The sequence below is a fragment of the Oryctolagus cuniculus genome, chromosome 7 (assembly GCF_051225735.1).
Source record: "Oryctolagus cuniculus isolate XC-2025 breed Fujian yellow rabbit chromosome 7, ASM5122573v1, whole genome shotgun sequence".
Classification (NCBI taxonomy): domain Eukaryota; kingdom Metazoa; phylum Chordata; class Mammalia; order Lagomorpha; family Leporidae; genus Oryctolagus; species Oryctolagus cuniculus.
Genome location: NC_142873.1, coordinates 138,450,438 through 138,476,162, shown reverse-complemented (window position 1 = coordinate 138,476,162; position 25,725 = coordinate 138,450,438). Strand labels below are relative to the sequence as shown.

At 55.0% G+C, this 25,725-nt stretch overlaps 1 protein-coding gene across 6 annotated transcripts in view; it reads right to left on the bottom strand.

Moving 5' to 3' along the window:
• The window catches only part of DLGAP3 (DLG associated protein 3), a 68,987-nt gene extending 43,582 nt beyond the window's left edge, over positions 1-25,405 (bottom strand). The window contains exons 1-4 of one of the 6 annotated variants that reach the window (XM_070078782.2): positions 25,224-25,405; positions 21,613-21,721; positions 3,026-3,105; positions 527-1,684 (exon numbers count right to left, since the gene is read on the bottom strand). In XM_070078782.2, coding sequence (XP_069934883.1) covers positions 527-1,633 — 1,107 coding nt within the window. In that variant the 5' untranslated portion in view covers positions 1,634-1,684; positions 3,026-3,105; positions 21,613-21,721; positions 25,224-25,405. Of the gene's footprint in view, positions 1-526; positions 1,685-3,025; positions 3,106-21,612; positions 21,722-21,956; positions 22,098-23,271; positions 23,423-25,223 lie in introns of those variants that run through there. The other 5 variants (XM_089301045.1, XM_089301044.1, XM_070078781.2 and 2 more) reach the window with 5 other exon arrangements.
• Between the last annotated feature and the right edge of the window lie 320 nt (positions 25,406-25,725).

Here is a 25,725-nt window from a genome sequence, read left to right as displayed (position 1 = left end):
ACCAGCACCGTCTACTCCCTGGAGGCTATGCCCGACACCGGCTCAGGGCTCAGACTTCAGCGATGCCCCAGCCACGGAAAACTCAAGAGACAGACACCCAGGGCCCCTCCATGGCCCAACAGGCTGTCCGCCAGGTGAGCAGAGGTCTGGAGAAGGCATTGGGGCAGGAAAACTGCTTCCCACCACGGCCTCCGGTATTGGGGGCAGCTGCAGCCAGAGAGCGCCACAGTGTCCTGTCCACTGCCTCCCCACTCAAGAGAAGGGTCAGCCCAGCTCAGCCCAAACAGCAGGACTAGGGAAAGTCTTCCTGTAGCTGATGTGAATTGTCAGAATAGAAGCTGGAGACACTGAGGCCCCAAAAGGTTCTCAGGGTGATACAATGAAGCAGAGCAGAGGCCCTGCCTCCGGCCCTGCCACCCCCAATCACAGGGACACCTGGCCCCGATCCAACCCTTTCCACTGTTCCCTGAGTGACAGGACTGGTGAGGACTGAGGACCCTGCTCCCCATCCTCACCAGAGCCTCACCTGCAGATAGTGATAAGTCCTGGCTTTGGCCTTGGCCTCTGGACCCAGGAGCCCCTTGCCTGGCCCGGCCCCTGGGTATCCATCCCGGCCCTGGCTGACCATCATGGTGTGCCAGGCACTTCTCTTGACCGACTGTCCATCCAGCGACATGGACATCCCAGTGCAGGCAAGGCAGCGGCCTTCTGACCCGCCTGAGCGCCCCTTGAAGCTCAAGTCCCGGTAGGACCCGTCTGGAGCTTCCAGGCAGAAGGGACCACCAGGCTCCCCGGGGGGCCTCCCCCCGGCCAGGAAGCCGCTGTCACTGTCCAAGTTGTCGTCGGAGCTCCACCAGCCCGCGGCCTTGGCCTGGTGCCGCCCGTCCCCCTTGCGGTCCTTGCTCTTGCTCCTCTTGCCGTGCCGGGACTGGTGGTGGTGGTGGTGGTGGTGGTGGTGGTGGTGATGGGAAGTGTGTGGGCCGCCAGAGCCGGGGCCAGGGTAGCTGTCTCCCCCGGAGCCACCTCTTCCCTCTGCCTTGGGCCCATTATAGTCCCGCTTCCCTGGTGCCTCCAGAGAGTGGGACTTGGCAAAGAGCTTCTGCACAGAGTGAACCAGGTGCCGGATGCGGCTGGGGCTCTCGCTTCGGGCCTCAGGGGCAGCGCCAGAGCCCTGTCCTGGCCCGGGCCCAGCTGTGGTGGGCCCTCGCTGGTATGGGAGCGTGTGGAAGCCATCTTGTTGAACTGGCAACTGCTTTTCAAACTGATCCAGGAGTGTGGGGGGCAGGCGAGGGGCACCCTTGCCCTGTGGGTGGCCCACACAGTCTTCACAGGTGTCAAAAGGGCCCTGGCCAGGGTACATCCTGGGGAAGGTGCTACTGCCCCCCCCAACCCCGGCCCCCCCTGGCCCTCCCTCAGGGCCTCCCGATGGCCCCTCACTGAGGCTCAGAGGCCCTTCGGGAGAAAGGTGTCCCAGGCCAGCTCTCGGGGCGCAGAAGCGGGGCTCGGTGGCGAAGGCCTCCCTAGAGCCCAGCAGGTATGGGGCCCTGGCAGCTGGGCCCACATCCGTAAGCTGCTGCTCGGCAAAGCGGGCTGGGCGGGGATGGCTGCCTCGGTCGCCATGGTAACCCCTCATGGCCTCAGCAAAGGCTCTTCATAGTGTTGGGGGCCGGGCCCCAGGAACGTCCTGGGGAAACAGGGAGAAAAGGGGGTTGGGATCGAGCAACGAGCCACTGACGTGCAGCCACCTTGTCTTCGGCATGCCCCGCTCCCTCCAGGTGATGCGCTGTCCAATGACTGTGATTAACTGTATCATCTTTCCACAAATGGGCTACAAAATCCTCAAAGCAGTCACAGGGCGCAAAACAATCGCAGCACCCACCAAAGGCCGCACATCTGATAAATACGTGCACGAGAAGAAGTGCCCTCGGCCAGATGCATTCGTAAATATCCTTAGATCACCAAAAAGAGGAGACCCAGGCAGACATACAAATTATTGCAAGAAATCAGGCCATCACTGAGCCAGCTTTTAACAAACCGATTTGTGGTAAACTGATTCAGAGCTACATTATGCCCCAACCCCCCTTCCCACACCTCTTGGCATCAGGGGCCAGGCCTCTGGACCTAGGACAGCACTGGCCCCAAAACTCCATATCCAGCACTATGCTGCTGCAAACCACCCTCCCCCGCTTCCTTCTACCTGGCTGCAGGTTCCTTCTCCCTCTTCTCAAGACTAAAGTAGGAAGGAAACCAGAGACAGCCCTCCTCCCTCCTCCTCTAGATTACAAATATTGCCTTTTGTCCCCATTCCCCACTCCCGTTCCACTGGAGGGAGTCATGGAGGATGGCCGGCTGCACAAGAGAGCATCTGAGTCCTGAACCAGGACTGGAACCCAGGAGTTCCTCCTCCCAAGAACAGTGGCAAGGCAAGGAGGCGATGGAGAAAAAGCTCTGGAATCAGTGCCCCTGGCCCCCATCCCAGGCTGGCCAGGGCTACAGGACAGAGAGGTCAGCTCTCAGCAAGAGCCGCCTCTAATCAGGACTCCAGGAGCTGCCAGGACAGGAGCTACGGCAGGAGGGGGTGACAGCAGGAGGGACAGGGACTGAGGAGCTGGCAGACGGCGCCCTCCCTCATCCCAGACCAGGCTCCTGGGCCATCTGCTGACCAGGAGAGGTTGACAGCCTCCCAGAGTCCAGACAGCAGCACCTCCGAGCCTCACTCCCCCCTCCTCCCCACCACTGCCTCCCCACACCCGTACGGACACAGGCTTCTTTCAGATCCTGCTCAGAGTGCATCTCCTACTATTTCCCGAGCACTCGCCATATAGCAGGCACTGTGCATCCCTAGTCTTCTCTAACCTCGCTGAAGCGCTGCAAGTGTCACACTACCCACAGAAGGTGAAGCTCAATGCGGTGAGGTCCCAAAGTCAGTAAGCAGGTCACTCACTCTGAATCAGTTCAAACCCTAGATACTCTGATTTGAGAACCTGACTCTAACCCCCATCTCCCAGGCTCTCCTACCACTCACCAACCGGGGTGTCCCATCCTCGATGTCAGGATCCCCACTGCCAGGCAGAATCCTACCTTCAGAAGGCTCAGGACTGGCTCCTGACAACAAAGAAAGAGGCGGTCAGCAAAAGGTGTGGGGGGTGAGGGGTGGAGATGGGGAAGATTCCCAGAATCCTCAGAGGACCCATCTCTGGCCCTGCCAGTGTCCCTTCCCAACCCCTCAGACCAGGACTGATTGGATCCCCCATGATGCAGAGCCTTTGGACCTCCAGGGAAATGAAGTTGGCTTCATTATGCAAATACATGCAAATGAGCATATAGGTTGGACTACCTCCAACTGCAGGTGTCTGTGTGATCTGTCCATGGTGCTGAGCCACTGCATTTTCATAGCCCTCAAATAGCATCCCACCCCACAAGCATTTTCCTGAACAGCTACCATAAGTAAGGGCCTGAGTGAGAAGCATACAGAGAGAATTTAAGGGTGCACCTGTCCTCAAGGGGGTTAGAGTCGAACACAGGAACAACTTGTCACGTGACAGAGTTATTTCAGGTCCCTGTGCTTCTGCACAAGCTGTTCCCTCCTAGAATCTCTTTCCATCCACCCCCAATGTCTCCTCCTGGCTAACACTTACTCATGTTGAGCCCCACCTCCCCTTGAAGACTTTCTGTACTCTTATTCTGGGTTATGCCTCTCTACTGGGCTTTTACAGCACCCTGGGCACCTCCATGAAAGCAGCTACCACACTGCACTGCAATCGTCTGCTTCAGTTCCTGCTTCCCAACTAGAACAGGGTCTTCTGCAGGGCAGGAACCAACTCCTCTCTGGCTCTCCAGCACCTAATTCAGGCCTCAGCCAAGGGCTGGCCCTTAACAAACGTTCACAAAGGAGAAGACTACATGACTGTGCTGGGCCAAGGTACCAAAATGCTAGGCTAGCTTAGATGAGGGCAAGATTGGAGTCAACAGAGGGAAATCAAGAAGGACTTCCCAAGGAAGAGGGTGTTCGAAGTGGAGTACACAATGGCCATGTGTTCCAAAGACAAAGGCGGTGAGGGAGCTGTCACAGCCAGCACAGGAAAGAGCAGGAGCAAGACAGAGGAGGTGCACAGCTAAGGAATCCTGAGGGGCAGGCTGGGAGAGCTCCAGTAGGCAGTCAGGGGCTGGCAAATACCGGGAAGACGAGAGAAAGAGAGAGAGAGAAAGGAAGACGACTCTGAAGTTTGCAGCAGCCGTGACTGGAAGACTAATGATGCCATTATTAGACACGGGGATGTCAGAAAGAAGGGAGAGCTTTGCAAGCATGATTAATAGTAGTGGAAGAGACACAGTCAGACATCAGGAAGAACTTCCTGGCCCTGAGGGATGGGAGACAATGAAGAAGATGGTGGAGTCTGCTGGGAATCTTCCACAGTGGAGAGAGTGAGACACGCCCACCCCGGGCCTGCACTGGAGCAGCTGCTGCTCGTGTGGCCTGGAGGGAGACCAGGTGACATCACGGATATCACCTGCCCCGGCACAGATGCCGAAGCCCTTCTCCCCCACTGCCCTTCTCTGGGGAACCTGAGGGAACTTCAGACCAAGAAGGCCTCGCACAGTGGTTAGAAAGGCACCTGGAATCAGCTCTCCGCCTTGGAAAGAAGCTCGAGCAGCCTGGGCCTTGGTCCGTGGGATGCTCCTCCTCTTCCTGCCCTAGGCAGGACCTGTGTCTGGGACTCACAGCACAAAAGGCCAGGCTTCCAGGAGGCCACAGCATCGCAATGGAGCCTTCCACTCAACCTCCCAGTGGTGGATGTCCCCAGAGGCCCCTTCACCCCAGCTTCCCACAGGCGCTGCTGCCAAAGCCGACGAGCCATCCTCGCTCTCTCTGGCATCATTCCTGGTCCTCCAGGCCCTGTTCTGGGAGCTGGGCCTCTGTGACCATCCCTCTCCAGGGAGATTGCCCTGACTCCCTCACCTGTGTCCTATAGACCTGCGAGCGGAAGCACGAGACACCAGACAAGCGCCCGCGCCTAAGTCTAATGCCACCTGCTCACCTGTTGAGGACTTTAATGAATAACAAATGACACAATGCACATAAAACTGCTTACACAACATAATCTCTCAGGTGAAGGCTTTATGCTGGATATCTGAAACCCCCAGTGCCCAAACAGTTAACAATATAACCAAATCCAAATTACAGGGCACGAGACTCGCCCGTTTATGCGTTTCCTGAAGAAGAGCACTAATGAACAGGACTAGATTCTGCTATGTATTGGGCTTTGCAGTCCACATTCCTTCACCCCCACCCCCACCCCGTTACTGAACATGATCAATGGGAAAGAAAAAGAAGGAAGGAGGGAGTTAACAATTTGATACATCACCAAAGGCTATGGATTTGGCTCCCACTTAGGTCCACGCCCACCAAAGCGCTGTCAGCTGTCAATAAGACTCACTCCCAAGCCTCGGCTCCCTGTCCCAGGCTCCTGGAGGCCCCAGGATTCCATTTCAGCAAACTGATGCAGACATACAGATGCAAGCGAGGTATCTGGGGGAAAGTTTGCACTGGTGACAAAAGGGGCATAAGGCCGCCTTCGCCCCTCTTCTTTTCAGCTTGCACACAATCACGGCAGCCAGAGCCGGCATCGGCCGCCATGACATGGTCGCCTGCAGAACTGCAGAGATGGCCGGCCCAGTGCCAGCGAGCCGTGGCACCAACGCAAACGGTTGCTTTTCTCCAGGGCTGTGTGTGACGAGGAATAAACTCTCTATTTAAGCCTCCGTTGGGCCTGTTTTCTGCATTTGACGCAGAAGCACCGCTGGCGAACCCAACTCTATCACAGAATATCCTTGTCTGCGGGAGCAGCTGCTAGCCCCTAACTGCCCTCCCTGCTCCCATCCCGACCGTCATGCCCAGCCACGTCACTTCTCTCCCAAAAACTGTCCTTATCGGCTTTTTGATGTTCTCAGGGTAAGATACCTTCACCTGTCCGACCAGGCCTGGCCCCTCCCACTTTCCCCAGTGCCCTCCTCTCCCCACCTCCACTCCCACTCCTGCCGGCCGTGCTTTCTCGGCTCCAGCCATGCCATATTTTTTTTCAATCTCATGATCCCTCACATCACGGGGCCTGGGCCCCCTATCCGAAGAGCTGCTCCCACCCACCTCTGCCTCGCTGTCTCTGACATGCCCTTCAGACCTCAACCCAGTTGTTTACTTCCTCAGGGAAGCGTTCTCTGCCTCTCTGACGAGGTCAGATCCCCCCGCTGCTTGCTCTCAAGGCACCGTGCGCCTGGCTAGCTCTTCTTCTTCTTCTTCTTTTTTTTTTTTTTTAAAGATGTATTTATTTATCTGGAAGGCAGAGTTAGAGAGAGGCAGAGAGAGAGAGAGAGAGAGAGAGAACCTTCCATCCGCTGGTTCACTCCCCGAATGGCTACAACTGCTGGAGCTGGGCCAATCTGAAGCCAGGAGCCCAGAGCTTATTCTGGGTCTCCAATATGAGTGTAAGGGCCCAAGGACTTCGGCCCTCCTCTACTGCTTTCCCAGGCCAGGGCAGAGTGCTAGATCCAAAGTGGAGCAGCTGAGACTCAAACTGGCGCCCATATGGGATGCTGGCATTGCAGGCAATGGCTTTACTAATTTGGCCACAGCACTGACCCCGTGGCTAGCTCTTCTATCATCACCATTTTAAATGTGTGTGATTCCGGGATGGGCTGTTCCGCTCATAGCTTTAGGAGTTTTATCCGTTCTGTCCACTATGTTCTCCCCAGCCCTTCGAATAATGCTTGACATATGGTGGGTGTTTGTTGAGTGACTGAGAGGCTACAAACGAGACTTTGTTTTCCACTATTTGGCCTTGCTTCTGCTTTTTTGGCTTCTGCTATTTGATTTCATTCCCATAACTATCCCAAGAGATAGGTAGCATCCCCTCTTCTAGTTTACAGAAGAGGCTTGGGCTTATAGGGGCTAATTGACCTGCCCAAGGTCACACTCAAGAGTCAGAGGCAAAGCCAGAAGTCAAACCCTGACTCCAAAGACTGCGCTTTTCTCCTACCTATGCCACTAGCTCAGAGAATCAAACTTATTAAACGCCAATGTAAGGTAAACCAGGTAAGAAATGTGAATCTCCACGTACCTCCCCCCCCACACACAAAAAAAGCAAAGAAACAAATTTGAAAAAAAAAAAAAAAAAACTTCACACTCCAGAGCTAACCAGAGAGCATGGTTTGGCCTCTCCCCCTGCGTGCTGAGCACTGAGTTTATGCCAAGTCCAAGGTCAGCTAAGAACAGAAGATAGCAAGCTCCCTGAAGCCCTTGACACAACTGTGGGTGCGGGTGTCACTCTCCCCATTTCATTGCACCAAGTCCTCCCTCTGCTGTGCCTGGCCGTGGGGAGACCCCCAGATGGCGACCCTCTGGGCCGAGGGTAACACCAGTTGTGCAGTTGCCTGTGGCTGGCTGGGAAGTGGGGAGCGAACGAGCCTGGGAGGGTGCCGTGTGTGACAAATTCTCCTCTGATGCAGCTCGAATCTATCTGGGAATGGAAGAAGTGGCACAGATGCCGTCACCAAGAAATTACCCAATTTAGCACCAACTACACAATCCGGCAATTAGTTTCTTAAACCGGAACTTGCTGGGGGCTGCCAGCCTGGCGGGGTTGTTGTTACAAATCTCACTGGGAAACCAGCTGTGTACTTCGCCAAGAGGCTGTCACGGCCCCAAGCAATTACCGTCCAGAAAAAGGATGGAGAAGGGGAGAAGGAAAAGGCCTGCACAGGAAGCAGCCAGTGCTTTCTCCTCCTCTCCCCCAGGGCCCTGCCCAGCCACATCGGCTGACTTCCCTTTCATGAGTGACTCACGAGCTCCCCGGATCAAAGCACCTTGCCATGTGGTTGCTGTCATCAGATGATCTGCGTGCAGATCCCTTTCCACTCACTGGCTGTGTGCACTTGGGCAGGTGATGTACCTCTCTTAACCAAGCTTCTCATCTGCAAGATGTGGCTAATATTAAAGCCGTGGCATAACGGTTATCAAGTCCCTTAGCACTGTGCCTGGCACATGGCAAATACTCCATAAAGGTAGCTTTCCTTATTCACGTTTATCACTTCCTCCCTCTGTGTGACCTTGGGTAGGTCGCAATCTCCCTGGGACAACAGATGCTCTGCTGGGGAAAAGATAAGCGGTTCTCACTCAAGATTATCCACATCCAGGCATCCTGGGATCCAGATGTATTTGGCATCAACCAGTGTCTCCTAGGTTGACACAAAGTGATGCCTTGGGCAAAGATAAAAACTTCAAAACCCACTATTAGCTAATTCCTTCCTCCCCTAGAAAGCTCTCTAGAAAAGCTACAGGCTGGACATTGCTGGTACTCTCTTGTTGGGGGGGGGTGGTCACATGGAGCACATGAGGTCATCCCCACACCTGTGCCAGCACAGCAGCATTTTCGGCAAGTGAGGCCTAGAATTCGTCTTGTTGCTCAAAGTCTGGGCCCCTCCATTGCTGTCGGGGAGCTAAGTGTGCCCCTGAGACCCCAGTGTCCTGAGATTCTGCCTCAGTTTCCCTGTCCAGTTCACCACCAACCCCTGAACTGGCAGTGCCTTGGATGGCTGGAGCTGTATATTCACTGTGAATGGGCCAGCCACTGGCAGCCCCAACACAGGGCCTCTGACTACAACACAGGCATGCCTCTCAGGGCCCCTCGTCGCCTCCGGCACCCAGTTCTACCTGAGCCCCTTTGACCAACCTGACACTGGCTTTGCTGACCCTTGGCAGGGTCTCTGTGGCTGAGCTGGTGCCTTAGTCCTGGCATCCGTCAACCTCTTAAGCCCACTACCCCACAAGTGCCCCTCCACCCACTCTTGCTGAGGACTCAGCACATCTTGTGCCCAACCCCAGCCCTCAGGACCCCGAGGAAAATCCTCCTTCCCCTAATCTCGCTGGCCAAGAAAGTAGAGGAGGAGAAGGCATAGAACGGAAGGAGGGAGATTTGCAGTTTTACACCTTCCCTTTTATTGCTTAATTCATTCAAGTCTTGCTGGGGTCTCGGGGCAGGAACTTTATAGATAATATTGCAAAATACCCACCGCAGGCAGACACAACACTAAATGCATCGCCTGACCCAACAGCCAGCTTGCGGCCCATGAATAACCCACACCACCTAAAATCTGCTTGAAAATCCCACCTCAGGGGGCTCTGCACTTCATGTTCTCTCTGATGGAACACTCTGCCCCAGATACTCCCAGGGCTTCCTCCATCTCATCATTCGGGGCTCAGCTCACAGAGAAGTTCCCATGAAACGCGAGGTCATCGCCTGGGCTCATTCTACCTCACCCTGATTCTTGCCTGCACAGCACTCACTGCTCCTTGAAATTCCTTCCTCTACCACACATGTATGTGTCTTCCCCTGGCAGGACAGAAATTCCCGAAGGGCAAGGACCATGTCTGTCTAATGCCCTGTAGTGTCCCAAAATGTCTAGAGCAATGCCTGGTACTAACAGGTGCTGCAGGGAAAAAAAATAATAACAACTAGGGCCGATGCTGTGGCATAGTAGGTTAAGTATCCGCCTGCAGCACCAGCATTCCATCTGGGCACCTGTTCAAGTCCCGGATACTCCACTTGTGATCCAGCTCCCTGCTGATGGCCTGGGAAGGCAGTAGAGGATGACCCAAGTCCTTGGGCCCCTGCACCTGCATGGGAGACCCAGAGGAATCTCCTGGCTCCTGACTTGGGTCAGTCCAGCTCTGGTCATTGCATTTGGAGAGTGAGCCAGTGGATGAAGACCTCTCTCTGTCTGTCCTCTCTATGTAACTATGCCTCTCAAGTAAATAAATAAATAAATATTTTTTAAAAACTATTGCATGAATCATGAATGAATGTCTTCCCTTGCTGCCCTCATCCACTCTACTCCTGTACCCGCAGAAAGGACTTCCATGTCTTTCCCTCAAAAAACTTTGGAGGCCGGCACTGCAGCTCACTAGGCTAATCCTCCACCTGCGGCGCCAGCACCCAGGGTTCTAGTCCCAGTTGGGGTGCTGGATTCTGTCCTGGTTGCTCCTCTTCCTGTCCAGCTCTCTACTGTGGCCCGGGAGTGTAATGGACAATGGCCCAAGTCCTTGGGCCCTGCACCCGCATGGGAGAGCAGAAGGAAGCACCTGGCTCTTGGCTTCGGATCAGCGCAGTGATCCGGCCACTGGCGGGGGGGGGGGGGGGGGGGACCAACAGAAAAAGGAAGACCTTTCCCTCTATCTCTCTCTCACTGTCTAACTCTGCCTGTCAAAAATAAATAAATAAACAAACAAACAAACAAAAAAAGGCTTTGGAGAGCTGTGGAGGGTTTGGTATCAGAAGCCCAGCCTCTGGAGCTGGCATTGTTGTACAACAGTTAAGCTGTCACCTTCAATGCTGGCATCGCACATGAGCGCCTGTTTGAGGCCCTGCTGCTCCACTTCTGATCCGGCTCCCAGCTAATGGGCCTGGGAGGGTAGGAGCTCCTAGCTCCTGGCTCCTGGCTTTGACCCAGCCCAGCCCCAGCTGTTGCAGTCATTTGGGGAGTGAACAAGCAGATGGAAGACCTTTCTGTCTCTCTCTCTCTTACCTCCCACTCTGTAACCCTGTCTTTCAAATGAATAAAAACATCTTTAAAAAAAGAAGTCCAGTCTTCAAACCCAGCCCTGCTCATCATGTTTATCTAGGTCTATCCAAAATGTACCCTCTGCATGATTCAGGAAAGGTTTTGGGGGGTGGGGATGCACAAAGAGAAAGAAGGGAAAAGGTGACACTTCTGCCACTACAGAGAGGGGCCAAGCCTGTGGGCAGGGACTTGCAGGGCTAAATTGTGGAGCAAGGCTCAGGCTCCTTCACCCAGCCCTGAGGAGGTCACTTGACCCACACCCCAAGGACCCCAGCTCCCTCCCCTGCAGACGCCACATAGACAGGAGGCACGAGAAGCACACGGTGGATTTCGTCTTCCTTCCCCAAGGTTGCTCTGAGACAGTGTGGCATGGTCAGCCTCCTGGCGCCCCAGACCCCCAGACGCAGCCAAGGCCAAGTGCTTCTGTCCCACTCTCCGTTCCCTCTTTCCTCTCAATCAGCTGAAACAGTTTGCAGGCCAAGCTGCTTCGTCCTGCCTGTGCCCCTCTGCAGAGGCCTTATTTGAGCCTGGCCACTGCTGAGAAGGAGGACTCCCAGGACCAGAACTCCTACAGGCACCCGGCCAGGGGCAGCTGGGGACAGACGATGAGTACTGGGTCTTCAGCTAAACTTTTCGAGTTCGTATCCAAGGTCCACCAGTTACTGGATGTGTAGCCTTGAGGAAGTCCTTTCATTGCTCTCAAGTTCAGTGCCCCCATTTAAAACGGGAGTAAGAATAGTCCCTTTCTCACTGTGATGTCACAGGATTAAGATAAATAAGATAAGGTGTCCTGCACCATACACAGGACTCACTGCTACTAATCACTAGGAAAAAAACACTTACATGAGTCAGACCTGGAAACAGGGCCTCAGAGAAAAAGATTGTAGCCATACCTGACTCAGGTCTGGATCAGAAATAGGTACTCTGAAAAGCCACGTGTTTCATCTAGGAATTTCTGTTTGCCTGGGCTGTTTCTTTCTTTTTTAAGATTTATTTATTTATTTTGAAAGTCAGAGTTACAGAGAGAGAGGGATTGATCTTCCATCTGCTGGTTCACTCCCCAGATGGCCACAACAGTCAGTGCTGGGCCAGGCTGAAGCCAGGAGCCGGGTCTCCCATGTGGGTAGCAGGAGTCCAAACACCTGGACCATCTTTTGCTGCTTTTCCCATGGATCTAGATCAGAAATGGAGCAGCCAGGACAAGAACCAGCACCCATGGCTGGCACTGCGGCTCACTTGGCTAATCCTCCGCCTGCAGCACCTGTACCCTGGGTTCTAGTCCCAGTTGGGGCACCGGATTCTGTCCCAGTTGCTCCTCTTCCAGTCCAGCTCTCTGCTACGGCCCGGGAGTGCAGTGGAGGATGGCCCAAGTGCTTGGGCCCTGCACCCACATGGGAGACCAGGAGGAAGCACCTGCCTCCTGCCTTCGGATCAGCACAGTGCACCGGCCATAGTGGCCATTTGGGGAGTGAACCAATGGAAAGAAGACCTTTCCCTCTGTCTCTCTCTCTCTCTCTCTCTCTCTCTCGCTAACTCTGCCTGTCAAAAAAAAAAAAAAAAAAAAAAGCACCCATATGGGATGCTAGCATTGTAGATGGGTGGCTTGACCCACTATACGACGGCACTGGCCCCTGCCTGAGGTTTTGTTTTGTTTTGTTTTGTTTTGTTTTAAGCCCTGCCATTCATTGAGACTGAGGACAGCCCAATGGCCAAGGATGGTGGCATCTTGGAGAACTAAAGGACTTTAATTCACAGAGCCCTCCACTGACCCCTGCAGCCAGCACCAGTGGTCTCCCAGGTCCAGAGAGCTAGAAGGGAAAGCCCAGGGACCTCACAGCTGGGTATGAAAGAGACAATTGTCCACCTTCAACCATCTAGCCCAGCCCATTGGCGGGAGAAGGAGCAGGAGCAGCAGCAGCTTGTCTGAGACTCACTTTTCTCATCTGTACCACAGGGATAACCAGACCTACCTCCTTAGACTGCACCAACAAGTAACTAAGCTGATCTCACCAAGGCAGCTGGCACCTGTATCTCCAAACTCTAGCACCTTCTCGTTTGTGATTTGGGCTGGTGATACCCTGGCCTCCAGAGCCTGCTAGGACCACCAGGGAGTAACAAGGTCCAAGTTCATGGCCTTTCCTATCCCCATCCAAGGTGTCCAGTGCCGCTACAAGGTCCAGAGCTTATGACTGCCTCCTGGGTTGGCATACTGTCTTGTACGCTCTCGGCATGAGCGAGTACAAGGGCTTCCAGCTCCAGGGCCTGTCCCCTCCTTGTGGGCCCCTCCCACAGGGAAGTCAAGCACAAGGCTGGGCGCCACACAGCCCCATCAAGGTGCACTGGCTGGCTGACTGCAGGCTCGCAGGGTAGCACCTCCTGCTTTTTGGCTCTGCCAGACTTTGCCCCAACCTCAGGAATCTGAGCTCTCCTCTCTGGATCTCTGGGCTTAGCAGGAGAGAAGAGAGCCTGGAGCTAAAGACACAGCAGGAAGGTACACAAGGCAGGCGAGGAGGCAGCGGTGACTTCAGGATCCCAGCCCCTCCACAGCCCTGTCCTCATGGCTTCGCCTTCCCTAACACACTCTCCCTGTCAATCTCAGGACAGCGCTCACCACCTCCTCTTGGGTTCCTGATCTTCCCCACAGTAGGGTAAATATTTGTTTGCAGGCTGTGAGCTCTCCGAAGGCCAACATTTATGCAATCTATCCCTGCTTAGACAAACGTGGCATGCAGTAGGTGCTCAATGAGTTCCAGGTCAGCGGCTGAGCCACTGAGAAGCAGTGCACACAATTACTGCATCGGGAGAGGAGGAGAAACAGGAGGAAAGTGACTCCCTGCAGCAGGCAGAGCTGGTCTCAGGGACAGCGTCTCCCCAAAGAGCTGGGAGGGTCCTGCCCAGGGTGACGTGCAAGCCTATGCAGGAGGGCCACTCTGCAGCACAGCACAGGATGGGCAGACGCACTGAACACACTGCACACCACAACAGCTCCTGGTGTCTTTCTACTGTGAGCCTCAGGTTGAGCTCTTTCAATGCCTGTCCTGCACAGGCACTGTGCTGAGTTCTTGAGATGCTCTTCCTCTGTGGTTCTCGCAACTATCCTCCACAGCAGGTACCGTAACTCCCATTTCACAGGTGAAGAGACTGAGACCCAGAAATGTAAAGAAGATTGTCCAAAGTCACACCGGTGGTAGAAGAGGGATTCAACTCATCTGAGTCCAGAGCTTCCCCACTGCTAGGAGACCAAGTCTAAGGCTGAACAGAACATGTCCAAAGCTGTACAACTCTCTGATCAAACTGGAGGCCAGCAGGTGGCCCCTCAGGGTGCCCTGATTCATCAGTAAGCTTCAGAAAACCTCCACCCCCATTCATCCCTTCCTCACACACAGCCATACATGTTCCCCCAAGACTGCTCGCCCACCACTTAACATGTGCGTTCACCTAGACACAAACTACCCAGCTACACAATCATCCACACACAACTTACATAACATCAGTCCCCATCTAGGGTGTTATCATCACATCACGGACACAGATACACACGAACTTGCTCCCACCAGGGCTCGTACATGTGTGCATTTTCATGCAATTGACACTGATGCTTGAGTGCACGGCAGCCGCAGAGACAGGAACCTCACATACCTGTTCACATGTGTCTGCCCATGACAGAACAGATGCACACATTGACTTCACAGCTCCCAGGCACCCACACCTGCTCAATGTCATACACCAAATCCTCTCCTCAACAAGAACTTTATCCATTGTCCCCAGATCCAATACTAGACCCAGGTGAGCAATGCTGTTCCCTCCCTCTGGGCTCGGCCAGGCAGCCCAGAGAGGGGGAGAAGGCTGGGCCCGCCTGTGATGGATGGAATTAATCTACTGAGCTGGAGAAACTACATAATTAAATCCCTAATCACCCCCCAAGCCAGCCCAGGCCAATATAGCTGAGGGAGGGTGGGGGCTCTGAGGCCCAGACCAATATTCTGGAGAGGGGAGGAGTTTAGAGGAGAGGCTCAGACAGAACCCTCCAGGAGGGGTCCCTGGGAGGAACTCCTGCAGGCAGGCAGGCAGACAGATGGACAGGTGTGTTCTCCAGTGCCACGGGCTCTCCCTCGCTGTGGAGAAATGGGGCAGATTGGGAAGACAGCCCACCATCACCCACTAAAACAGGGTGAAACAAGGGGCACGGTGCCCTGCCACCCTTCTCAAGAGCCCTCCCTGCCCCTCCACAAGGGGCATCCTGGGTATGTATGGGAATGGTAGATAAGACACCCGAAATGCGCAGGGCCAAGGCAGGGCACCGTGTGCACCCAGGGCTGGGCTGGAGGGGGGTCAGTCAGGGCAGGGCCCACCCTGCCGCGTGGGAAACAGGCTCCTCCCCGAGCCTCTGCAGCTGGCAGGGAAGAACCACTCCACCCAGGTGCACCTGCCTCCCTAGGAAGTGGGTCCAGCACGTGGCGAAGAGGCTGAGGATGGGGCAGAGGCCTGAGCAGGGGGGCTCAGGGAATCAGCCTGGGAACAGGCCCCAGTCCGATTGGCTGAAAAGTGGGTCATTTTCCTTTTGAAAAATAGTGAGAAAATGGAGAAGTAGGTCGGGCTCTCATCCCCTCAGCCCCACGCACCATCCCCGCATCCCCAGTGTTCAGGGTGGGGGGATAAGGAGAGGCCTGCACGTGCCAAAGCCCCATGTCCCCCAGGACCCAGCCAGGGCCCCACGGCATGGGAGGCTGAGGTCATCGTTACTTAGGACACCCAAGGACATCCACACTGTGAGGCCAGGGCTGGAGCACCAGCCCCGCCCTGCCCTGGGGATTCTGGGACTGAAAGGAGCTAGGGCTGGGGCAAGCCACAGGGGAGAGGGGCCGGCAGCAGGACCCTGAGAAGCCCCCTCCCATCCTCATGTCTTCCGTGAAGCCTCCTCTCCTCCTTCTCCTCCCTTTCCTCATCGTCCACGTGGGCAGAGTCGTTGCCATGACACCGCGGGCAGGTGGGCGGCTCTGGCGGCTGTTCCGGCCCAACCCCCATGCTCGCAACCCAGGTGGGAGGGGAGCGGCTGCAGTGCACGGCCCCTAGCCCAGATCAGAGAGGAGAGTGGCAGAAGGCACTTTACACCCCAGAACCTGGAAGGGGCGCTCATACTGGTCCCTGGGGATGGGGCAATGCAGCCCCAGGCTGGAAGGCTTCAGGGAGGTTATCTCAAAGATGGTTAGCCTTGACAGCACCCCCCACCAGACGTTAGGGGGTGGCATGGGTGAGGCCGACCCACAACTCCCATTTCCTCCTTTTCTTGCCCAGCTTTGCCCACCCACTACACCTCAGTCACTTCGAGCCAGCAGTTCACTGTCCTACTGGAGATCTAAGCTCAATTCCTCATGCTGCAACACAAGCTCAAGTCCCCATGCTCTCTTGGGAGAAAGAAAAACAAGCAAAGTTGAGACCCCCAGAGACATCCCTCTTCTCCTGCTAAACTGGGGGCTGCCCTGTACAAACTGGGACTTCCCACCATAGCCTAGGGGAACCAGGAACTCTGAACCGGATCCCTCGCTTCCCCAAAGCCCCAGCCCCTAGCAGAAAGGACCCACAGTGGAGAAGGGAGGAGAGGTGGGGGCTCCGCCTGAGACACTGTCCTGGCCACCACCCCCATCTGGCTTCAGCAGCACTCTCTGGCTCTGAGCAGTCGTCAGCATTCCCCTTCTCTCGTGGGTTCCCTCTACCTCTCTCACTCGTGTTCCTAAGTCTCTGCAGCTCCACCTTGCTAAGATCCTTCCCATTCTTTAGGACCCTGCTCGCTTCCTACCTGGTTCCCTAAGGCAGGAGCCCTGCATCACTGATGGAACAGAATGGCAGGGACCCCCGCAAGGCAGCCCTGTGCAGCCCTGCTGGCAGAGGTGGGTGCACGTGGGATGGCGGTGACAAGACCAAGGGAGAAGGGCAGCCGGGGGCAGCCAGAAGTTGTTCAATTTGTCACTGTTTGTGACAGGCCCACCACATACAGACATAAAGACAGTTAGCCTCCCCCCAAGATGGCAGATCAGGTTAAAATACATATGTGCACATGTGTGCACACGTGTGTGCAGGTACATGTTTGTACTCTGTATCTCCTCCACCTCCACTGCCGATGTCCTCCATCAGGTCTCCCTCACTCTAATTTCTCATTAAAATGATCATCACAGATTCCTAACTGGCCTCCCTGCCTCGCATCCCGTCCTGCCTCAAGCCATGCTCCTCACCGGCTGCCAGTGTGATCTATCTAAAATGTGTTTATTCAACAAATATGTATTGAGTGCCTACCCTGAGCCAGCTACTCTTCTGGACACAATAGACTCAGCAATGAACAAAACAGATGAAGCTCCCGTCCTCACGCAGTTTACACGAGGGATGATAAATAGATGAAATGATGGCGGTGGCAAGTGCTGAAATAAAAAGTAACGATGCAATGGGATGAGGGAACAGAATGACAAGGGGCTACTTAAGATAGACTGTGGAGGAGGCCTCTCCAAAAAAGTGACTTTGGAGCAAAGACTTGAATAAAGTGAGAGAGTGAGCTTGCGTAGAGATCTGCGGGAGAGCATTTCAGGCTGTGCAGGGTGGAAAGCCAGCTCTACAGCCTCCAGGGGGTGCTGTGCCGTGCATGGGGGGTGTCCCAGAAAAGCAGCCCATTCAGGAGTGGCACCTGGGCTCAGGGAGGTCATGGGGGCTGCACATCATGCTCATGTCGCTCAGGCCCCACCAGCACTTTGGATTTTGCCTCGAGTGAGATGGAAAACCACTGGAAAGGCATGACTGCTTCTTACTCTGGCTGCCGTGGGAGAGGAGTGCAGGACAGTAAGGAGACTTCCTGTCACTCAAACACCTTTTCTAACAGTTGTCTGGTAAACACCTGCTCAACTTCTAAGCCTCAGCTAGGGGCCTGCCCTTCTGCAGATTCTATGCCAAACCCCACTCTTCCCCCCTCTAGAGCTGACCTACCTGCTGCTCCATAGGTCCCACTCCCCCCAGTGACGGCACAAAATAAACATTGGTTGAGGAATGGCTGTGTTGGGTGAGGGATGCACAATGGAACAGGGGCTGTGTGCAGGCAGTTGCGAACCTGGTTTGGGTAAGAGACAAACATATATATGGCTACAAGTTGCCATGGGCAGGGGTGGCACTATGGCATAACAGGTTAAGCCTCTGCCTGTGGTGTCAGCATCCCATATGGGCACCTGTTTGAGTCCCAGCTGCTCCACTTCCAATCCAGCTCCCTATTGATGGCCTGGGAAAGCAGCGGAAGATGGCCCAAATCCTTGGGCCCCTGCACCCATGTGGGAGACCTGGAAGAAGTTCCTGGCTCCTGGCTTTGGATAGGCCCACCTTCAACCATTTTGGATATTTGGGGAGTGAACCAGTGGATGGAAGATCTCTCTCTCTCTGTGTCTGTAACTCTGTCCCTCAAATAAATAAATAAATAAATAAATAAATCTTTTTTAAAAAACAAGTTGCCATCAGGCCAGTGTTAGCATGTGCCCACTCTGTATGTTCTGTTGACAGTTACACATGTTTAGCACATATGTGCTTGCCCTCCTGTGGAACTGTTGGTGAATGTGGGTACTACAAAGTACACCTATACTAATATACGCACATTCCTGCACAAACAAGAAGCACATACACACATAGACAGGAACCACCACAGGCACAAAAGCATGAAGCTGACATGTACACTTGGACAGCCATCGCTTCTGTCCTCCGCTAAGCCCAATTTGTTGTTCTTCATTCTTGAAACTTCTGTCACAATGTTAACATCTCCCTCCCCTTAATTATTCCCCACATACACTCCTGAGCACCACAGCATCTGGACAGCACTGGACCAGGATCCCTTACTCAGCTGTCCCCAAGGCCTGTATAGGATTTCTTCCTCTGCAAACTCCCTTTCTATGAATGGTGCTGGGGAATAGTTGGTGTCCCAGGACAGGGGAATTTGAGAGACCTCAGAGAGCCTACTTTCTGGAGAAGAGCCATGGGCATCAGAGTGGATCAAGTTCAAAATAGTTAGAAAACTTTGGGGCAGCCAAATGTCCAGCCAAGTCATTCATTATCTCTCTATCTCTCTCTCTCTCTCTCTCTCTCTCTCTCTCTCTCTCCCCTACACATATATAACTCAATATAGCAGATATATTCATATGTTGTTGATTCACGTGCCTATGGCATATACATGCTCCCACATATATGTTCACATGTATACTCATACATATGCATTACTGGGTGAGCACACACATTAAGTAATTTCCTTAACAGTGACATTTATACACAGATATAAACACAAATTCATACATACATACACAAGTGTTTACACACATAAACATGTATGTTGTACTCACCCATGCTAATGTACAGATACAGCCATATGCCCAACAGAAACACCCATGCATGTGCACCAGAATCACAGCTCCTGCAGCCGTCCAGCCCCTCCTCTGGCTTCTATCCTGTCCACAAGGCCAGGAACCCAGAGTCTCACAAGTTTGCATTTGCAAACTCGAGAGCTTCCCACTTCTCCATTTGGAAAGTTGTTCCTATTAGTAATAGGCTACGCTTCATTCCTGGACACATACATTCTCACTTGTCCTCAGAAAAAGAAACAAGTCATTTTAAAGAAGAGCTCTGTAATTCTCTCGTCCCATGCCTGGAAAAACCAAATTTCCTAACAATGAAAGAGATGCCTCTGCTTTGAGGTGCACCTCTTCCCCCCCATCCCCGCCATATCCATATTATACAGCTCTTATATTCAAAAAAGAGAAATTAAGTCTTGCCAATATCTCTGAGTTTGGCCTATCATCCCAAACTCCAAAACAGTTGTTGAAGCAACAGAAGAAAGGAAACAGTAAAGGAATAATCGCTGGGCCCTAAAACTTTCCAGGACAGCCCCTCTTCTTCCCCAGAAGACAGCTGCCTGATGCTCAGTGAACCCCTCCCATCCCAGCCTCAGGGCCCTGCCCACAGAGAGGATAGACCTGCAGGCTTAAAAAATGTAAAGGGGATGACCTGGACTCAAAATAACACAAGAAACAAGAATTTAAAAGCAGGAGCTGGATAGAGGACAGGGAAGCAAGCAGCAGACACCTCCTGGCAGGGAAGCAGCTGCTGGAACACTGGATCATGAATAGCAGGACTCTCCAAGGGGCCGGGGAGAAGGGGGTGGACATCCAGCCTTCCATGTGGGGGTGGAGGGGTGACTGCTTCAGGCAGTAGCAGCAGCTCTAAAGTGAAGTCTTATCAAAGCTGTTATGTAACCAAGGGAGCCGAGTGGAGCACAAACACCTCCCCTCCCCAAACAGGCACCCACACCCACACCCACCACCTCCCAGCACCCACAGCACAGGAAAACTCGGCTCCTCTCAAGCAGCTCGAGAAGGGAGGAATCATCTTGATGAGTTTCATCAAAAAACATGATGGGTGAGGGGCTCCTGATTAACAAGAAGTCAAATATTGGAACGGACAAGCTGCTTCAGCTGGGGGAGGGGGAAGGGTCCCTAGATACTGCTCCCTTTTCCTAAACTCCTGGCCACACCCAGCTTTTGCCCAGCACCATCTGGAAACCCTCTCCTTCCTCTTCCCCTAAGAAGGATGCTATTTGAATATTTGATTGCACTCTTGGGGATGGGAGGTGAAGCTGCCATCAACCCCTCCTGCCTGTGGTTCCCCCACAGTCTCATCTGCATGTCCTGACATTTGGCTCTCATCCCCCTGGGATGACAAGTGAAGGGACCTGGAGAAATAACTCCTGGCTGTATTCCCTTCATGGTTACAAAGGCAGAGCACAAGAAACTAGACAATTGAGATGACCCCGACCCTAGGTCAGCAGGAAGAAAATACCCAGGGGAGTGAAGGATTGCAGCCCAGACTTCATCCCCCAATTTGAATATTCTCTACACCCCCACATCTGCCTCCTTTCCCACTGCCCTGTCTCCAGTAGCCTCCTCCTCTTCTCCATGGCACTGAACAACCCCACCCACTCCTTGAATCCTTTGCTTAGAAATCTTCCTCCCCAACAAGTCTCTCCCAAATGCTCCTGTGAGCTAGAATTGGGGATGGGCAGAACACAAGACAGGCTTGCAGAATATTTCAGTGTCCTGAATTACAAGGTATGGTGAGCACGAAGATACTAAGTGACCAATAAAATTATCCTGAATTCCTGAGCTTGATTCACCCCAGGCCTAACCAGCAAAATCCAAACTCTCCTAATGCATAACTATGTTGAGCCTGTACTTCTGAGACTCAATAGGAGAGAGGCTGGTGTGAGTACCCCCTAAGCTTGTTGTGCTGAAAATGAACCCAGAAGAGAGCTCACAGCCACAATTTCATCCTCCATCCCTTCCCCCACACTAACAGTACAATGGTTTGGAAAAGAAAAAGGGTGCTGAAACAGCAAAGGGCTTGAGGGGTGGGGAGGTGTCCATTTCCCAAATACCACTATAACTGTGAGGCCTGACTCCACAGGAGGACCCCAGGATCTATATTTCTATGCAAAGACTCTGCCCTTGGAAAGTGGGTCACCTGGGAGAATTTTTCTAACGAGCCCTCAACACTGCCCAGTCGCCTTTCCATCATCGGGCAAATGCAACCCGGTTCAGCACTCAGGACAGCTCCAAAGGCGCAAACCCCAGCCCAGTCCCATTCAGCACTCGGGACAGCTCCCGGTGCCTCACCGGCCCTACTGCCAGAACCGCAGGAGGACTGGAAGGAGCTGGCTTGCCCCACAAAACACCCTCTTTAGAACAGAAGCCCTTCCACTGGTACCTCTCCCACACTTGCTCCCATCTACCGGTGGCACCGGATACCCCTCCCTTCCCTCTATGTCCCAAGGGAGACAAAAAACCCAGACCGGGGGCTTCCCTGGGGGAGCGCAGAGAGAGGGCCCCACCCACCTCCTTCAGCCCTGAGCCTCTCAACACCACTCACAGCTGGTTCTAAAAAGCACTTTCCTTCTTAACCACCACCCCAAAAAACAAGAGAAATACTCACGTGGGGGCTCCCGGCCCTGCAGACAGATGTGGTGGGGGCAAGCTGAGAGAGGTAGCTCCCCACACCCTGTTCTGAGCCCCCTTTCTGAAGGAGCCAGCTCCCATCTGGACTGGGGGGAGGAGAGACATGTGGAAGCATTGAGTGAGGGGAGGGGAAGGGAGGGGAGAAGGGAGGAGGCAGGAGCGGGGGACTGTGGGGTGGGGGTGTCAGGATGGGGGCGAGGGAATCCTTTTTAATTTCATTCTCTCCCCATGTCTACATAAGCCCTGCAGGCTCAGCTCTTTAATATTTACACACAGGGAGAGGAGAGGATGAGAACAGAAAGGGGGGGCAGTAGGGGCTACCTGAGCTCAAAGGGTATAGAGGCAGGAGCCTTTGGGAGCTGGGAGCTTGGGCCCCTCATACCATCCCCAGTTCACTCTCACTCTGAGCTCTGGACTGCAAGGAACCCTGGGACCATTCTGTCCCTTTGTTAACAAGACACTTTGAAGCCGAATCAAAAAGATCAGATCCCCTCCCACATACCTGGACACCCCCACAGAGCCAGAATTCTTGGGTGCCTTATGTGCACATGGTAGAGGCAGATTCACGCACAAGCATGTTCTGATGCCCAGAAGCATGTTTGCGTGTGGGCTGCTGTGTGAAGGCATGTCAGTTAGCATGTACAAGTTCACACAAGCACGTTCTGTGTATATCTGCATGCTAACAGTCATACAATCAAATTCAAATTTAGGTTCCCATACGTAAAAGCCAGCCCCCAACAGCCTCCCCTCACCCCGCTCCCCAGCTTCCACCTCCCCAGACTCCCTAGTTGCCAGGCCCCTCCCTCCAGCCTCACTTTTTCTGTCTGTGACATGGGAAGAAAGGCTGGTGGGAAGGGATGCCGCATTGAGCCCAGGGGCCTGACAAGTTATTAGCAAGGATGAGCTGGCAGCTCGTTACCATAACGATGTTGCCACTACCTCACCCCAGCTCAAACCCAGACTCCCCAGACGGCAGGAGGCCCGCTGAGCCAGCAGCCTTCAGACTGGAAGGGGGGGGGGTGGATGAAGAGGGGATCTAGACATAATGCTTGCATGGTGGAGGGTATGCAGCTGTTCTTCCAACCCCCACTGAGAGACAAAGCTTTGACTCCACCAAGTGGGAAAGAAATCTGAATCTGGAAAGGTTTCCTGACCACAGGGACGGTAACACACTGGAAGGGGGTCCCTGGAAGCCTCCCTAGGCCAACGTTCTGTTGTCATTCACTCCCTGCATCCCTTCACTCCAACTCTGTAGGCGGCCCTTCACTGAATTTCTGTCTCCCCACCTGTAAAACGGGGACTGGGGGTGAACACCCTGATTCTTTGCCCTAGACTCTTGGATGAGACAAGGTTTAGGGGAACTCCAGACCTTCCTAAATCAGACAAGCCCCAGACACCCCTGTACCAATAAGGTCAGGAATCGTCAGCCCAGCTAGCAGCAAAATGCATCAGAAGCTGGGGAGGCTGAAGGAGAAAAAGCTCAGCCCGCTCAAGCCCCAGCATCAGCTGGAAGAGATGCTTCTGGTGCCAGGCAGCCGCTGAACGCAGGCACTGACACAGAAGAAAGTCTGGGAGTCTGGCCCTGTAGCAGCTCTGGCCCTGCCCCAGCAGGAATCAAGACAAGCCCACGGCCTACCTCTGAGGTGGGTATGGCTAGGAATCCCCAGCCCCAGGAACATCTGTGGCTCCCTCTCCTGGGAAAGGAGTTCCAGGTTGAAAGATTTACAGCCTTAGGCTAATGAGCCTGCTTCCTCTCCCCAGACTCCCCATGTTCAGCTCTGATTGGGTGGGGGTGGGGGATAAGGAACAGAAGTCAACACAGAGGGTTGGAGAGCTCTGGGCTAAGACTCAACAAGGAACCTACAAGTTTGTTGTGTGACCTTGGGCGGGTCTCCTTCCCTGCTCTGGGCCTCAGAACCCCTGGGTTATAATTAAGAGGTTGGACCAAGTCAATTCTAAGTTTCCTCCCTTGGCCATTATTCTGTTGCTACACAGAAGCTCACTCCTTGGACGCGAGCCCCCTGGCACCAAATGGAGTGGGCACTGCCTGCCAGATCAGTGGGGCAGTGGGGAGATGGGGGGTTGCGGGGGCTGCATCCGAGGCTGTTCATCCTATGTTCGTGTTCCTTTTAGAAACACCTGCCACCCTGGCCCTCCCAGCTCCCTTTTTAGACCCTGATTCACTGCCAACTCACGAAGCCTCTCCCTCCCTTCCCTTCTCTCTTCTCCCCCTCTCTCCCTTTTAGGCATTGGCAGCTGGGTGCAGAAGTAGCCCCAGTATTCAGGGATTGCTGGGCAGAGGTGGGAAGGCAGAGCTTCCAGGGTCAGAGAGCACACCAGGGAGTACCGTGCTCTCTAACCTTGGCCAGCTCAATGCTTTGGGTCACCGAAAGACCCGAGTTACAGTCTTCCTGTTCCACTGAGTAGCAATGTGTGACTGTAGAAAATGCAATCCATTTTTTCCAGGCTCACCATCCTCATCTGTATTAGACTGGACCATGTGAAATTGCTATTTCGTAGGTTTTTTTCTTTAAAAAAGTTGAATATTGGCCATTTCATAGGGTTGAACTGAAACTCTGCCCTATCTGCTTCTCAAGGCTGCAAAGCCCTGAACGATAGAAGGGCATTGCTTAATTATTATTACTTTAAAGAACTTAGCACGGACCCATCTGGAGCCAGTGGGTTGAACCAATGACCCAGAACTTGGAAGTCGAGAGAGCCACCTGCTCTGATGAAAGACAGCATGACGGTGGCTTCCACCCTGCCACGCTCTTTGCTCAGCAGGGTCCTCGGTGACACAAGTTCCCAAGCCCCAAGAAGGAGAAGCCAAACACACAGGCTCTGACCCTCCAGCTCACTCCAGCGCCCCCCACCAGGCAGGAAGGACACAGCCAGTGGGGCATCAGAGGGGAGCCCCCAGGCAGGTGAAGATGAAGCCCAAAGTAGGGGGTGCCTGAGACAGGAGTGAGGAGTCCCTGGGGAAGGGGTGGGGGATGTCTGACCTCTGCAAAGTCTGCTCTCCCTGTCCCACGTCCCGCTAGGAATGGGGGGAGGGGATACAACCCAGGGGTGGATGACTGGGAGTGAACCTGCACAGACACATTCTCACACAGCCGTGCACACACATGTCCCCCCCACACACAGTCACACCCTGCACACGCACACACACTCGCCCACGGCGACACACGGTGACACACTCACACACCTGCCGCCGAAACTTCTCTCCGGCTCTCCTCGGCACCACGATTCCCCCCCCCACCCCCCACTACCGGCTAAGCCTCCAGCCGGGCAGGCACCCGGCAAAGGCTGGGCCGGGACGCGCGGGCCCCGGCGGCCCCGGCCGGGCAGCGGGAGCTCGGTCCGCGTGCTCGCCGCCCGCCCTCTGCTAAGGCCCGCGGGCCGCCAGGCCCGGGCGGGGGCGGGGGCGGCCGCCGAGGCCCAGCCCCTCCCCCCCCTCCCGGGGCTGCGAGCCGAGGCCGCCGGAGCCCGGGGCGTGGGCGGCGCCGGGGCCGCGGCCGGGCCGAGCCTGGGGGGCGCTGCGGAGGGCGCGGCGAGCGCGGCCCGGTCCCCACCCCGCCCGCGGCTTACCTGGCCCGGCTCGGGCTCCGGCCGGGTTACATGGTGCCGGCGGCCCGGGCCGGGGCGCTGCGGCGGCGGCGGGCGGGCGGGGACGGGCCCGGCACTGCGGAGCCCCCGGCGGAGGGGCCGCGCCGGCTGCGGAGCCCCAAGCGAGCGCCGAGAGGCAGCGGGCGCGGGCGCGGGAGGCGGCCAAGCCGCGGAGGCTGGATTTCCCGGGGACCAGGAAGGGGAGGCGGGGGGATCCCGCCCGCGCGCTCCGCCCCCGCCCCCGCCCCCGCGCAGGGCGGCCGAGCCCGGAGCCCGGAGAGGGAGGAGGACGAGCGCCCGCCCCCGCACCGGACCCAGGAGGGCCGAGGGCGCAGCCGGCGGACGGCCGCCGGGTCCCGGAGGAGCGCCCGCGTCGCCCGGCGGCCGTGCTGGGGAGGCCCGGCTGGCGGCGCCAACGAGGTCCCCCTCTCCGGGGACCCCCGAGGCGACGTCCGCGGGGAGTCGGGTCCAGGACCCAGGGTCA